Source organism: Acomys minous (genome assembly GCF_964271855.1).
Source record: "Acomys minous genome assembly, chromosome: 9".
Lineage (NCBI taxonomy): Eukaryota > Metazoa > Chordata > Mammalia > Rodentia > Muridae > Acomys > Acomys minous.
The window spans coordinates 17,286,388-17,303,144 of NC_140490.1; the positions used below are offsets into that span (position 1 = coordinate 17,286,388).

A 16,757-nucleotide genomic window follows, 5' to 3' on the forward strand; every position below is an offset into this window, starting at 1 on the left:
AACCAAAGCACAGGTGACGGAAGACGGTGCAGCCGAACATCACACTCAACCCAGTGTGAAAGAGGAGCACGTAAGGGTTTTCTGAAGGCTGGCCCTTCACTAGGAAAAATGTAATATTCTATTCAAAGTCCATAAAGACATGCTCAGATAAAGCAAGAAAACGAAGCAAGAGCATTAATTAGGAGTGGGAATAAAGGGGAAAACATGGGACTTATCTGCTAAAGTGCTTATAATGCTTTCTTTTGGGCAGATGTTAGATAAGATTTGGAAAGTAGCTAAAGTCTAAAATATTATTGATGGTTTCACAAAGTATTAATCTGAAATAATTTGAATACTCCTTTGTCTTCCTTACAATTATACTGATAAATCAATAGTATCTATTTAAAAATACTAAGTCACTTCCTATTCTTGTCTTTGAGATAGTTTAACTGTGTTGCCCTGGCTAGCCTGGAACTTGGCTATGTATACCAGGTTGGCCTTGACCTGACAAGAGATCCAGCTGTCTCTGATGCCTCCGAAGTGCTAGGACCAAAGACATGTGCTACGAGTGACTTTAAAAGTGCCCAGTGACTTTATATTTTTATGTAAGATCTTTACAGAAATGAGGGCTTTTGTTCCCATTTTAAAAACTGTTTGAGCATAGGATTATAATACACGACAAACGTCCCTAAAAATAATCAAACCAAGCAAAGGATGGAATTCAAGCATTCAGACAAGGATAGTGTAAGAGCACAAAGAGAGCGCAGGCTCGGGAGTAACCAAGATGAAGCCTGGTTGTGATTTATTGGTTCCAGGATTCCAATCATGCTCTTGGCCTCTGTGAACTTGAATTATGATGCCTAAAAACTGGTCAAAACATCATCTGAAGAAAGACATCACTCAATGATAAATCACTCAAAAACATTCATTTCATCCACCCTTGACGAAAATCTCTCTGAAAACATACCGATTAAAGTTAATGTCTGGGTAACTAGAATACTCCGACTTCATCTTGGCATTCCGTCGGGGAAATGTGCAGAAGAAAGCATTAGCTAAGAGGCTGGCAATCTGTTCCTGCGACACTGTGATAGAATGATTCATCTTCTGTTTCAGAAGTGGTATTGGCTGATGGAAGAAGACGAAAATACAGATGAGAAAAGCAATAATTAGTTTAGCAATTTTGAAGACAGAGGTATTAAATTGCATTTTCAAAATTAAGGCAGGAATAATTTCAAGCTACTCTTGAGTCCCTAAATCAGCAATACTGTTAAAGTCAAGGGCTTTTTATCAGATGACTGAAAAAAGGTACTCAATTGACAAGTTACAGATTTCTAATCAATAACAACGCTGAAGAGAACATAAAGCACCAGTTACCAGTGAAAACTGAGACCACCTCAGCAAATACACATTAACACATTACTCTTGAAATGAAAACGAAAACAAGACGGAATGAAAATCCAACACTGAGTTTAACTATTATTATATATGTTACATTCTAACATTAAAAATAAGGGATAAAGTACTTTTTTTAGTCCTAGATAAAATAATTAATACGATTGAATAAATAAGTCATGTCCCTCCTACTCTAAATCAAACTGCCTATTATTAACTCCTTTATGAGAACTGAATCTAATTGTACTAAAGCATTTAACAGAACATGTGAAATCTGCCACACAGAACTATGTGTAACTTATAAAATAAAGGCATTTTCTACATAATAGAACACCAAAGATGGTGCAGGACATTCTCCTCCAGTCTTTTCAATGTAAAATGTCTTCTTGTGGTAACTCAAACATCATGACTTGTAAGTACAATGCATATGACCCGAGCATTGTGTTCACTGTGTTCTGTTCTAATTTAAGTGCTTAAACTGTGGTTTTAAAGACAGGCTGGGTGCTAGAGGGATGGATGAGTGGTTAAGAGCACTCTCGGCACGTACATGGTGGTTCACAACTGTCTGTCACTCCGGTGACAGACAACTATTCCAGGAGATCTGACACCCTCATGCAGACATACGTATAGGCAAAACATCAACACACATAAAGTAAATTAATCTTAAAAAAAAAAAAAAAAGACATGCTGGTAAAATAAAAGGTCATCATCTACCAATTTTCCATGAGTTGTTAAATTTAGAATAGTCCCCTTTTCCTTCTCCCTCTCAGCAGTACTCAGAACCAAGAGTACTGGTGTCCACACAAATCTCAAGCCAGCTGCCTCAAGTGAGCCATCATGATCACATTTCAGGCACCACCCAAAATACAGTTAAGATAGCAGAAAACACATGCTGCTCAAGAACGACAGTTGATGGCAAGAAGGAAAAGTTAAAATTACAATCTATTTCTTCTAAAAAAAAAATAAAAATTCAAAGGTAAGCAAACAAGGGAAAGATAAAGAAATTATTTTCACACACCAGGCTGTAGATGTCATCTCTTACAAGGCAGAGGAATCAGAAAGCTCACACTGATCTCTGTTTTCTCTCCAAAATATTTACCAAATAGGCCATAAAAATGATTTCAAAAATTAGTAAATATTTTTGGCTTAATTGATTTGATACACAAACAGTTCTTATGCTATGTCAAATAGAATATTTTTTTAAAGAAATGACTTTTGTTCTCTTGGTGAGAAGAATGCATAAAAGCTCACACTTACTGAAACGAGAGAGCAGAATCTTACTGGCAAGTCCCTAGCTAGAAAAACTATAAACCAAGATATTTCAAAAGCTTCAAATTTTAATTTATTTGATTTTCCTTTAAGGACCTAAGAATTATCTTATAGATTTGGCCTGCATATGTTAATGTGGCAAATCATTAAATACAAGCATATGCAATTTAACTTGTCAAAAACATATTTCTACCTCAAGCTGAAATGTTAATTTTTCATAATAGAGAATGACTTTGCTGTAAAGAACAGAGCACAGAATTAAGACTTTCTCCCCCTCAGTGTAGTAATGAAAGAACAAGGTATCCTAAGACAGGATAAACACCTAAACAGGCATAATTTGATGTGACTCTACTTAGCAACTTATTATAGCTTATTAATTTAAATTAAAGTGTAAATTTTTCATGAAATAAGATATAGAAACCTCTCCTAAGTGCAAAAAAGTGCACCATCTGTGTCTAAAGAGTAGGCACTGCCTTTATGAGCTAAACATTGGATTAAAAGAACATTTAACTAAATAAGCTTCACATAAAACCCAGAGACACAAAAAGGATGTCCTTTACAGGAGAATATAACCTAGTGGGAGAAAAGAGGCCAGGTCATGAGTCAAAGCAATGAGGGAAATATGAGTTGAATGCTACAAGATGATTCCATTTCACTGGGAAAAGCAAGGAAGGCTTTGCAGAAGTGGCAAGAGACAGTTGGGAAATAGGAAGAGCTTCATGAGACAAGGAGAGTAAAGGAAAAGAATGGAGAAGGATCATTAGCAAGCAGCTTTCAAGACAAATAACAAGAACTGTTTTAAAATACACTTCTCTAACAACAGTAAACGTAATTTCAGACACAATATGTTGCTGAGGTGACACTACAGTTAGGTAGCCTTGGAAACATCACAGTGAAATGCTAATAAGCATGGCATAATGAAGGACAGTCATTGGGTTGTTTTTTTTTAAGATTTTTTTATTTATTATTATGTATACAGTGCTCTGCCTGCATGCCAGAAGAGGGCATCAGATCATATTATAGATGGTTGTGAGCCACCATGTGGTTGCTGGGAATTGAACTCAGGACCTCTGGAATCAGCAGTCAGTGCCCTTAACCTCTGAGCCACCTCTCCAGCCTCACTCATTGGTTCTTGACTGAAGAGAATATGGCCTAAACATTGAACATGTTTAGGATATTTGGGGCTATCCCCAAGGACTGTGGTTATAGTTTTAGGAGTACAATGATTGATATCATCATCTCGTATGTCCCCAAATGTTTTGGCCTAAAATATCCAAGTGTTAGCACAATCCTAGCTAGCACTGAAGTATAAGAGAGCTAGCCCTAGAAATACAAAACAAAAGCAAATCCAAGCCACTGTGGTGGAGAAAACACACAGAAAATAATGAAGAGCAAAACTGCAACCTTCTCTAGAGATTAAATTTTTCTTCTCCTTTAAGAAGTGGGGTCTCGCAGGCTGGAGAAATGGCTCAGTGGTAAAGAGTACTGAGTGCTCTTCCTGAGGTCCTAAGTTCAACTCCCAGAAACCACATGGTGGCTCACAACCATCTACAATGTGATCTCAAGCCTTCTTCTGGCCTGCAGGTGTACATGCAGGCAGAGCACTGTATACATAATAATAAACCTTAAAGAAAAAATAAGAGGAGGAGGGGGGGGGGAGGAAGAAGAGAAGGAAGAAGAGGAGGAGGAGGAGGAGGAAGAGGAGGAGGGGGCTTAGGGCTGGAGAGATGGCTTAGAGGTTAAGAGCATTGTCTGCTCTTCCAAAGGTTCTGAGTTCAATTCCCAACAACCACATGGTAGGTCATAATCATCCATAATGAGATCTGGTGCCTTCTTCTGGCATGGAGGCCTACCTGTAAGCAGAAGACTGCATACATAATAAGTAAGCAAATCTTTAAAAAAAGAAGAAGAGGAGGAAGAGGAGGAGAAGGAGGAGGGATCTCCAGTGGATGCTCTACACCCATGCACACACAGGCAGCACTAATTACACTCAGTGAGCTATTAAAAAAATAATAATTATATGATGTTGGGAGGGCAGCAGAGAATCAGAAAAGAGGCTGCTGGGGGAATGAGGGTGACTATGATCAAAAACATCTACCAACTTTTCAAAAAAAAAAGATTACATTTTTTTAAAAAACTGGAGGAGTCTAATTTCTCCCCCTTGAGTATAACCTAGACTAAGTGACTACCCTCCACTAAGCAGAAAAATAGCAGAAGTGACACTGGATGGGATTTGGCCCTAAAAGGTACAGCAGTTTCCCTACACGCTCATGTACACTGAGGACATCAGCTACAAAGCCTTGAGGACAGCTAAGCTGCACATGGAAAGGCCCAAGTGAGGTACAAGGGTATAAAGGATCCAACTAAGTGGATCCTGAAGCCCCAGCCAAGCCCTTAGATGGCCACAGTCCTTGCTGACATCCTCACTGCAAACACAAAAGAGACTATGAGCCACAACTTACTCAACAAGTTGTTCTCAACTTCATGACCAACAGAAACTAAGATAGTGCATGCCTGCTATTTTAAGTTGCTACATTTTGAGGTTATCTGTTAGGGAGCAATGTGTAATTAATACATTATAAACAAAATCATGTAATACAGTATTTTTCTTATAGTTTTAAAAGTTAAAAAAAAAAGTGCCATGAATTCACCTGTTAATAGTCATATATCACTATGTAGGAAGGTGAGGGAGATGAAGGTAGTATTAAATCATCTTGAGAAAAACATACCAAACCAGTAGTTTGTTTTAAAATAATGATTTTTTAAAAAGACATTGTTTAAACAAATAAATGGAGGAAAAGGAGTCTGAGTAAACAAACTGCAACAACGGAAAAGGAAGCTCTAAATCGAATGCTGCATCTTTAATGTTCTTAGGCAGTGTCCTCTCTAGCCTCTAACCTTTCCATGACAGCAAAGCTGCGTGTCCTTTCGCAGAATCCTTTCCCACCTCAGCCATTTGAGTTCAAGGAAAGCACTGAGATGTTACATTTACTAACCTGAGTACAAATATTTGGCAGACAGAGCGCAATTTTCACCATGTCAGGTAAAATGGACTGATACAAATGTTGAGCCTCTGCTTCTTCAAGTACCTGAAAACCAGTGAAATATATTGCATGGATTAATAGTAGTGAACAGTAATCAATGAATATAGATGTATGTTAATCTTAAATTCCCACTGTAAGGTACAGTGTCCTCAAAAAAAAACAACAACACATGTAGAAATATACCAACAGAGCTGGGCACTTAGGAGGCAGAGGCAGGCGGATTGCTGTGAGTTCAAGGCCAGCCTGGTCTACAAAGCATGTCTAGGACTGCTAAGGCTACACAGAGAAACCCTGTCTCGAATAACTTTAAAAAAGAAAAGAAAAGAAAAATACAAACAGGTCCATCAATAAATTAACAAATTCATATCATTTACCTAAATGTCTTCCAAAACCAAAGTATACCCAAATCAAGTCTCTCATAAAAACAACATTCACCAATAAATGTAATATTTATAAAATCAGCAAGTTGTTTTCCGTAAAGAAAGGCACCTGCCATCAAGCTTAATGACCTAAGTTCAATTCCCAGGCTCTATATGGTAGGAGAGAACCCACTTCCACAAGACGTCCTCTGACCTCCATATGCACGCACACACACACACACATACATACACACACACACACAAATGAATAAATAAATAAATAAATGTAATATTTAAATGTAATACTTGTAAATAGAAAATAGCACACTCAACCTTGGTTATTTCAGCTGAAAACTGAGCACCAAGAGCTCTCTCAGAAACCCTAAAGGACCCATTTAATTTCAACAGTCATTAACATAAAAGAGCCATAACTACTCCAAAGCATATTGTCTGTGAGCAAACTAACCCACTAACCAAGAAACAATGGGGTTCCTTATAATCTTAGAATTCTCCCATGTTAGGTACATTTGGGAAGATAAAACCACATTTCCTGTATCCACCCGAAATACACCAAGATGGCACATATGGTCCATGTTCATCTGTTTTTCAACTCTACAGTAAGTGAACACAAAATGATTATTAAATAATTCTGGCGGAAACAAGTTGCAAAAAAAAAAATGTAAGCAATATCTATTAACACCCACTATAATGATGAAGCTAAAATGAATTTGACAGCTATGGCAGGACAATGAGGACACAATAAGGCTTCTACTAGTGGTGATGGGGGAATCTGAACAAAAGTCAAGTCCTAAGTCCCTACAGAAGAGAAAGTCAATACACTAAAAAGGCTAGATAGGGTAGTGGGCTGCCTGCAACCCTAGCACTCCAGAGGTTGAGGCGGGAGGATCATTACACGTGTTAGGCCAGTCTGGGCTACAGAGTTAAATTCTGTCCAGTTCAGAACAGTTAGGTGGCTACATCCGTACAATAAACCTCTTTTAAGTCCAAGAAAAATAACAATTAAAATTAAAAGGTATACATCCTTTATTGCTTCATAGCTACAAAGTAAACTGTTTTCCTACATCTGTAACTATATACTGAATACTCAAATGCATACTGTTTAGTTTCTATAGCAATCTTGTGTTATATTTGCTTCTGTCACCTATCTGTTTGTCTGTACACCCAAGAATCTACTTTAAAATGCATTTTAAAGTTACACCGTTACATTTCTGTCTGTTTATCTATAAATTTAGTTCTTGAAGAATTACAAGATTTTCAACAAATAACAGGCAGGATTCTGATGATGCATTATGTTACTCCCTGCTTTCTTTAACATTTCACATATAATGCCACTGTTTAAACTCTAGGAATGTGTTCTATCACTCTGTGACATTTTCTCCCACTTGTGTAATGGGCCCTTCCTCCATCACTGTGTAGCTGAACGTGCATACCAACAAGAACAGTTATTGTAGTTTATAAATATTTTATTAGTTTTTCTCCTCTTGCCCCACATTACAAAACACTAAACATATAAGGACTGTGTTATAAATATTCATATCCCCACTACCAAGCACAGTATATAATAATGTTCATCATTTCATAAGGAAGAATTGTCTGGCAAAGAAAAACCTGGGGATGTAGCTCAGTGGTTGAGTCCTTGCTTAGCATATTCAAGGCCACTCATGTGTCCTCCAGTACCAATACACAGAGTAAAACAAAGTCAGTGGAGCTTGGGAGTTACTATAGCCCAGTGAGTAAAGCACACACTGTACTCCTGAGGAATTGAGGTGGATCCCCAGCAATTATGCTGTTTTTAAAAGGGGCAGCAAGGGCTGGGGAGATAGCTCAGTAGTCAGGAATGCTGGCTGCTCTTCCAGAGGACCTGAGATCAATTCCCAGCACCCACACAGCAGCTCATAACTGCCTGTGACTCCAGTTTCAGAGGATCTCACACCTTCACATAACATACATGCAGGCAAACACCAATGCACATGAAATAAAAGTAATTAATTAATTTTCTAAAAAAAGGCAGCAAAAGTAGTACAGGAAAGACAGGCGCCAAGTGACCCCCCTGGGGTTTGCTAGCCAGCCAGACAAGCCTAGCTAGTAAGTCCCAGGACCCTGTGAGAGACCCTATCTCAACAAAACAGAACAAAACAACAAAACAAAGCAACTAAAGCGGATTGCTCCTGAGGAACGGCACCTACGTTTGACCTCTGGCCCCATGTACACACGTGCACATACAGGTGCACAGGCATAGAAACCTCAAACCAAACAGAAGCCCATATCCAGTTGGTGGTAATGAAAGCACAGTTTGCCCTGAAAGAGCCTCCAAGATAAGAATGTACAAGATACTCAGAGGAACTAAAACTCAGAGGGAAAGCAGTTGTCTTAAACTCAAGCCCTGAGTGGCAGGCTAAGACTGGATGCCAGGGTTTTCTCCCAGGTAACAAGGAAGGGCATTTTAGAGGAGGGAGTGCTGGGCAAGAAATGGGAAATCAGTTATAGAGCCAGATGTGCATATGTGCTCCAATGCTTCCTTTCCTGATCCGTAACAAGGACAATGCTCTGACTCTGCTTAGCTCCCAGTTCTGAAGGTTCTAACATAACAGTGTTCGATGGAGACTAGAACACCATACACAAATGCAAATTAGGTAAATGGCTAGTAATTCACAGCTTCAATCTCCGAGTCCTCCACCTGAACCATTACCCTCTTTTAACCACTAAGCTACACTGCCTCAGGCCCTCATCCTCTCCTATCAGGAATTAGACATGATCTGTGTCCCACTGCTCAGTCCCCTTTGGTTTCTGCCCAAGTATATCCTAAGGGTTCCTGCTCTGCTTGAAAGCTTCCAATGCCATAGTTGAGTGGAGAGTGGGGACTGACTTTCACATGAACTCTGGTGCCCCATATTTGACCACGTCTCCTGGATGGGGAGGCCTGGTGGCACTCAGAGGAAGGATAGCAGGCTACCAAGAAGAGACCTGATACCCTATGAGCATATACAGGGAGAGGAGGTCCCCCTCAGTCACAGTCATACGGGAGGGGAGTAAGGGGAAAGCAGGAGGAAACAAGGGATAGGATTACAATTGAGATGTAATATGAATAAATTAATAAAATATTTTTTTTAAAAAAAGAAACCTTCCAATGCCTTTTCAATACAGTACAAACTCCATTAATTAAGATATTTGTGTATCTACATAATATTAAATGTTGATATTAGATAATTAAGCTTTAGATGTCTTTCTAAATATTAAGATATTTATTCTATCTTGAGTTAGAGGCTTATCTGGTCTTATTTAGCACATCATAAAAACTGGTATCCACACAGCCACACACACACCCTCCAGTCTACTTTACATACTCGGCAGCTCTACTAATTAGTCTTCTACGACACTGCCTTATCCACCCACAGACCCCATTTGTTCCATGACTGTGATGTCTTTGTTTAATTCCGAAACATATGTAATTTTCTTGCTATTTTATTCAAATAATAATTGTTTCAAAGTCCATCCATTTTTCCTTTCTAGTTCTCTCTTGCAATTTTTCTGTGCTTTAAAAAAAAAATAAGATCCTTAAAATTTTCTGCTTTCTGCTGTTATTTATGGACATGCTTTCTATCACTTACTAGAAGTTCCTTCAAGACAAGATTAATGGCTGGTTCACCATGTCTAGAACAGTGACGTTCATGTGTAACAGTGTTAATAAAAATACTTTACCAGCCATCTATCTCACTTAGCTTATTACACAAAGTTCATCCTCCTTTCCATTGCCTTCCAGAGTCTTTACTGCTTAGCAAAATTATGACAGGAGGCTCTAAATGGTGACTGAACTGTATAGGGGCTCAGTTTTATATAATATATCTTAAGGTTACTGGAAATTTCACTAGTATATCATAAGTCCCTTAAGGAGGCAAGTTCCTATTTCAAAAATTAAAAGTAAGTCAAAATTACTAAGATCTTTCACATCAACTTATTCTTTAGGCATGTTTCAGATTACAGAAAAATTAAGCATTAGAGGAAAAAGAAAAATTATATCACTAAATTATGTAGGAGCAAAAAAATCAGCTAGAGAAAGCTTATGTTTCTAACATTTATCTGTGTACAACTCAGGCTGACACTTTGAAGAGAGGAATGTGACAGCTTACAAGAAAACAAACTCACTCATTCTCCTTAATTTCTGAAGGCTCATGAAAGTCTGACAGGCCAGCCACAGGGTGATCTCTCATGTGTATCACCCATCACAATTATGGCTTCAATAACAACGTTCTCTAAATTTTAATACAGTACAACTGGTTTTCAGGAAATATCCAGTCTAATATTTTCATATTTAAGAAGGCACGCTTCACAAATTAGCAGCTAACTAATCTTCAGCTCTAAACCCTGTCCAAAAATTTTATTTCACAGCATCAAAGAAGGTGTAAATAAGTGCAAAGGCGTTCCGGAACAGACGATGTGAAGCCCTCAGGGATCTGCAGGAGAGACGAAGCAAATGCTGTCTACCGAGCCACTCCGACGCTGTGCTTGCTTGCTTGCTTGCTTGCTTGCTTCCTCCCTTTCTTTTTAAAACCAGGTATTCAGGGGTTCCCTAGAACTTGTGAGAGTACCATAACTCAAATCTCAGAAATACTGATAAAAATCATAACTCATTAAAGCATCTAAAATTATATGGTCTAAAGATAAAAGAGATATTCTAAGTTTTAAAGTATTTGTCTTTTAGCTTGTATTAGGTAGAATCTACATTTGCCCTTAGATTGATTTGATAGTTATCTGCTTTGACACTGCTCTTTCTTCCTAGCTGGAAAGTGGGAGATGAGGGATGGGGCGGGCATGGCAGGCAATAGAATCTTTCTATTTTTAATTGGCAAACTACTTGTTTCTTAGTACAATTAAATTCATTACTATCATCTGACTTACTATGTAGCTTAGGACAGTTATCTACTAGATAGTGTGTATGTTAGAAAACACTGAAAACTAGGCAAAGATAGGCGTTTGGGCTGGCTAGTTTCAATGTGACAGAAGCTAAAGTCATCTGAAAGAAGGGAACCTAAATTGAGAAAATGCCTCCATGTTCTGGCCCCAGGGTATTTACTTAATCACTGGTTGATGAGGAGGGCCCAGTCCACGGTGTGCCGTGCTATCCCTGGGCTGGTGGTCCTGGGTTCTATAAGGAAGCAAGCTGAGGAAGGTATAAGGAGCAAGGCAGAAAGCAGCACTCTTTCACAGCGTGTGCATCGGCTTCCAGGTTCCTACATTGTTTGCGTTCCTACCCTGGTTTCCTTCGGTGATGTACTAAGATGTGGAATAGTAAGCCAAAGAAACCCTTTCCTCCCCAAGGTGCTTTTGTCATGGTTTTCATCATAGCAAAAGAAATCCTAATTAAGACAAGTTTATATAAAGAGAAGAGAAGGGGGCACTGGAAGAGCATGGAGTCTTGGCAACCCCATTAGCAAGGAAACAATAACCACAGGAAATCAGCAGCCCAACCACATACAGCTCACGTAGCAGCCTCCCCAAAAAGGCTTCAAAACACACATCCCATCATGACTATATACTGGATTTAAAAAAAGAAAAAGGGAGGACAAAAAGCACGGGCGGGGGGGGGGGGGGGCTGGAGAGATGGTTCAGCGGTTAGGAGCACTGGCTGTCCTTCTAGAGGATTCAGGTTCAGTTCCCAGCACCCATATGGTGGCTCACATCTGTCTGTAGCTCCAGTTCCAGGGGATCTGACACCCTAACATAGACATACATGGAGGCTAAACAGCAATGAACATAAAATAAAAATAAATTGTATTTTTTTTTTAAAGAATAAAAGACCCAACTTAACATACAGGATAAAAAACACAGATGGGGGTCAAATAAAGCATCATTTGGATACTGCCACCCTTAAGGGCAAGTTCATACTTAGATGGCTATGTTGTTCTGGGACATAAAAACATAGGCAGCTCTTCCATAAATTTCATCAGAAGGTGGCTTCTTACTGCTTGGCTCAAGCAATCTCTTACTTGTATGAATACTACTCAATTTCATTTCATACTCCTAGAGGAAATGAAATGTAGGCAGAATATTAGGGATTTTCTTTCCTTGAGTAAGATGGTTAATGGTTGAATTATGTCTGCAAGATTCAACTGACTAACAAAGTTTTGTTCATAGTCCCTAAAAATCTTTTCAAACACAAAAAAAAGTAATCCCAGCCTTTGGGCCGGTGTTTAAGAGAGGGCAGGTGATAAGCAGGCCCAGCAGGTCCAGTGTCCTCTCCATCCACATCAAACCGGGTTCTTGCCTTCAGGTGGTTTCTACTACATAGTGGAGGAATGCTTTCGGTCTTTAAAAACTAACTTTAACTGCCAATTTCAACCATGTGCTTTTTGTCACAGCAGGCAGCTATCCACCTACAAGTGTTGCTCCTATTTCTTTGCTTCCAGAGAGACTTCATGAAACTATTCAACTGGCATCTAATACCTACCTCATGGATCCCATTTGGCCTCTTCTGGACGGAAATTCAGATGGTTGAGCTTGGGCCTTATAGTCACAATGGCGTTTTCTGAGTTTTTGGCATCTACCCAGAGAGCCAACACTGTATAAAATTTCCTACCAGATGATGCATTTTGCAGGGAAGCTCATTAAACTCGGGAAGTAAACAACTCAATAATTTCAGCAAGTCCCTGAAACTGGTGAGAGTGACTAGGCCCCACTCTCCCCAAACTTACATAAACAGAAGGGACTGCGGAGAGAGTGTTCTCTCAGCTAAGCCCAGTGGCCTAGAGTTGACAAAGCATCTGAGTCACTAGAAGAGACCCTTACCAACTTGTTCAGCTGCCTGTAAGCTGTGTAGTGTGCTCCAGGCATCCAGCTTTTGTGAATCATCACCCATGCTTTTGGTGATGTATCTGTTTTTGAATCACTTCTGTTCCTGTAAGTAACTCCAATAAACTCACTGGTTGGACTTTGATGGTACTTTACTTTTAGGTGCCTATCGGGGGTGAGTAGATGTTTATACAAGTCTCACCAAGAATACTGTCATACAGCATTTACGTTGCTGCCCAAAGCACTCAGCATGCAACAAGATTTGGACTAACTTCCATTCATACCAACAAGTCCTCACTGGCCAAGACAAAGAGGAACGGGAAATAAGAGGAGAAAGATTTGCTTCCAGAGCTCACTAAAGCCCCATTTACAACTGCTCCCAAACACAGATGCATTGTGTTTGCCAATTCGTTGGCATTAATTTCTTGCTTTAGGAAATAAGGCATCAGGGCCCCACAATTCTTAAAATTCAAGACTTCTGTGGATAGGACAAATTTAACCATTATGTATTCTAATCACAAATAATTAACAACCAATTTGGGAATATTTTTAGTGAGAAAAAAATACCTTAAGATAAAATACGATTCTAATAAAAAAGCCTCACTGTTTCAAAGACTCAATTCATTAAACATAAAGGTCTTCCCTACACAGTATTTACTGTATAATCACTATTTTTTCATATTAATAGTAAACTTCATAGTTTTTACTTTTAAACATTTTGTACTCTTTTGAGAATATGTTTTAAAACTTAATTTTCAAAAGCATTCAATGACAGCTTACCAAAATTATAATACAATAAATAATTCCATGTAAACCAAGTACTGTACATACACATTTAGAGTGCTCCATTACTGATAACCTAGTATTAATAAACAAAACTACAATATGAATTTCACATTAATTAAAGCTAAAGCAAACCTAATTCTCAAAAGGGTTGAGGGCACCCCCTGGTGGCAGATTCTTTAGAAGAAAAAACAAAAACAAAAATTTACTAGCAATTAAGACAAGCACCACTACAATGATTTTTTGTGGGGGAGGTTGTTTTAGTTTTTGGAGACAGGGTTTCTCCGTGTAGCCTTGGCTGTCCTGGACTCACTTTGTAGACCAGGCTGGCCTCGAATTCACAGAGTTCAGCCTGTCTCTGCTCCCTGAGTGCTGGGACGCAAGGCATGCGCCATCACGCCCTGCTCAGTGAAAGTATTTTTAATTCACCAAATTCTACATAGAAACTCGATTGTTTCAATTAATATATAATATACAAAAATATTCAAGCTACAATTTAAAAAATGCTAGGAAGTTACAGTGTGGAAGAACTTACCCAAGCAGCACCCTCATATGAAGATGGTATCAACTACAGGAAGTAAGCAGGACCTAACCAGATCTAATGCAAACAGCCTATTCCAAAGGTTTCCTCAACTATGTCCTATAGCAGCTATTCAAATGCCAAGGAAACGTAGAGATAACCTAGTGCAGTACTTTCTAATGAAACTGCACTGATAAAAGTGATTAGTATCTGCCATCCACACATATGGTAATCGAGCATTGGAAATTTGGATTTAAATGTAAGTGAGAACTTTAAATTTTTACCTCATTTTAATTGCTTGCAAGTAGCCGCTGGTTACTGTTTGGACAGCATGGATTTGTTCCACTTGCTAAGCAACTTTAAAGAAATAGTTGCCTGAGTACCCAGGGATGACTTAGAGGTTCTCAGCCAAATGTGTAGTTATGTATAAACCATACAAACTAAATCATAGCTTTGTGCTTACATTTTTAAAATTCAATTGCATCAGGCTTAATTCATTTTTGAGTTTGAAAATAGTCAAATGTTCCTCCTAAAAACAATTTTGACTCTATAGCTTATATAAGACTGAAGATGAGAAGACTGGGGTAATATTTCAATGTTCAGGTAAACCAGATTAAGAGCCTCTCATCTTGGGCATTTATTCTTTTTCTGCATGTTGTGAATTAAAGAAGTAAATAAGCCCTAAGTGGGTTTGCTGAGCTCAGGCATCTAAGAGAACAAAAGACTCCTTCTACTTAAGTCTAGTCAGAGGTTGCTGATGTGCATTGTTCACCTACTGTGTCTAAACCATAAAGTTGAGCTCCTGAAGAATAAACATTGTCAAGTCCTTTCCTCTAGAAGTATACCACTTTTAGCATAAAATGTGTATTCAACACTCATAAGAGTCTGTCTACTGACTCTCTCTTCTCCAAGTTGTCAATCTGAGGTCAATTGTCACGTGACTATTCTGCACCATCTCAAAGATTGTGGCTCAAAGCTCACACATTCCATTGCTGGAGCCATGAACTAGAAAACACCAAGAGGTCCAGTCGGGGAGAAGTTTAGCTTCGGGGAAAGTATAGACATTTCACACCGAACATGAGAAATAAACAAATGCAGGGAGAGGAAGACAGGACTGTGAGCACTCGCAACTTTCAGAAGAGGCTGCCAGGACAGAAGAGACCAAGCCTGAGCTAAGCTTTAAGGAAGCAAGGAGGGAAGCAAACAGCTTTCCAGAGAACCAAGTGAGGATTTAGACTGTGACGTGAGGAATAGGAAATGATACCACAGAGGTGCTCAGAGGCAACACAAAAAGGTTTCACAAATATCAACCAAGAGAACTGAAAATAGAGGAATGCCATGGAAGGTTTTAAGTATTGATTCAGATAGCTTCCTGTGTAATGGCAGAAGATGGACTTGAAGAGACCAGCACGGGACAAAGGGAAAGCTACACAGTGACTGCAGTCCACCAGCTGAGCCATGGTAACAGTACGGATGAGACAGTGCAGTAAAAACAAAGATGAGCCTCAGAAAGCTCAGAAAGGAATATCACAGCATCTGATGAGGGGTTTAACAGTTGACAGGAAGTAGTGGCTGAGGACGGCTACAATGATTAACAAACTCTAATTCTGTGTAGTTTCAATTCTCTAAACCAGGCATGGTGGTGCACACCTTTAACTCCAGTGCTTGGGAGGCAGAAGCAGATGGATCTCTGTGAGTTTAAGGTCAGTCTGGTCTACATTGTAAGTTCTAGGACAGTAAGGGCCACACAGTGTGACCTTGATTCTAAAAACAAAACAAGACCACTACCACTAACAACAAAACCATTCTGTGCCTTGGTCTTCACTTGTAAAACAGAAGTGCTTTAACAACATCTAGCAATGGGGTGGTTGTGAGAATTAGAAGAGGAAAAGGATACTGCTTACATTGTATACAGTAAAGCTCTCAAAAATAAGGACCACCACTGACTGTCTACATCAGATAGTGATGGAGGATGTCCCAGCAAAGAAAGAAAATATAAGGAATATCTTGCAGTAGAAACAAATATTGGAAGAGACTGAGCTAAGACTGAAGCTGGAATGTTCTGTGATTCATATGCAATAGGCATAAAAGAAAGAAAAGCTCTCTTACAGGAAGACAGGGCTGTATGTGACAGAGACTGGGCAGTTTCAAAGCTCCATGCCAGAGGAAGGTGCCTTTTGCTTATCTTTAAGCTGCCCTTCTCACAGCTCTGAAAATATTCCAAATTATACTGCGCTGGAAATGGTTCTTGCTTAAGAAATGTCTTTTTTTTTTTAATACAATTCTTGTACTCAAAAAACATTGCAACCAGATAGCACGACATTCCACTTACAAAAATGGAATATGAGCTGGGTGTAGTGGCACATACCTGTAATCCCAGCACTCAGGGAGGCAGAAACAGGCAGATCTCTGTAAGTTTGAGGCCAGCCTGGTCTACAAAGTGAGTTCAGGACCGCCAAGGCCACACAGAGAAACCCTGTCTCAAAAAACAAACAAAAAACAAAAACAAAAAAAAGGAATATGCAAGATTTATTCCTAATGGGTTGCAACATATAATATTAAATGCAAACTAATTTGATAAAATGCCAAAAGCTAAAAGAAAAG

At 39.0% G+C, this 16,757-nt stretch overlaps 1 protein-coding gene and 1 long non-coding RNA gene across 6 annotated transcripts in view; one reads left to right on the plus strand and one right to left on the minus strand.

The window, feature by feature from the left end:
- Nucleotides 1-16,757, minus strand: part of PARG (poly(ADP-ribose) glycohydrolase) — a 106,952-nt gene that overhangs the window by 59,124 nt on the left and 31,071 nt on the right. For all 4 annotated transcript variants that reach the window (XM_084796854.1, XM_084796852.1, XM_084796853.1 and 1 more), the window contains 2 exons: nucleotides 5,637-5,729; nucleotides 947-1,104 (listed from right to left, as the gene is read on the minus strand). In XM_084796854.1, the coding sequence (XP_084652980.1) occupies nucleotides 947-1,104; nucleotides 5,637-5,729 (251 nt within the window). The remainder of the gene's footprint in view (nucleotides 1-946; nucleotides 1,105-5,636; nucleotides 5,730-16,757) is intronic.
- LOC311605991 overlaps nucleotides 1-16,757 on the plus strand; it is a 52,920-nt gene that overhangs the window by 18,705 nt on the left and 17,458 nt on the right. For both annotated transcript variants that reach the window (XR_014782142.1, XR_014782143.1), the window contains exon 2: nucleotides 10,451-10,616. This is a non-coding gene — a long non-coding RNA (uncharacterized lncRNA). The remainder of the gene's footprint in view (nucleotides 1-10,450; nucleotides 10,617-16,757) is intronic.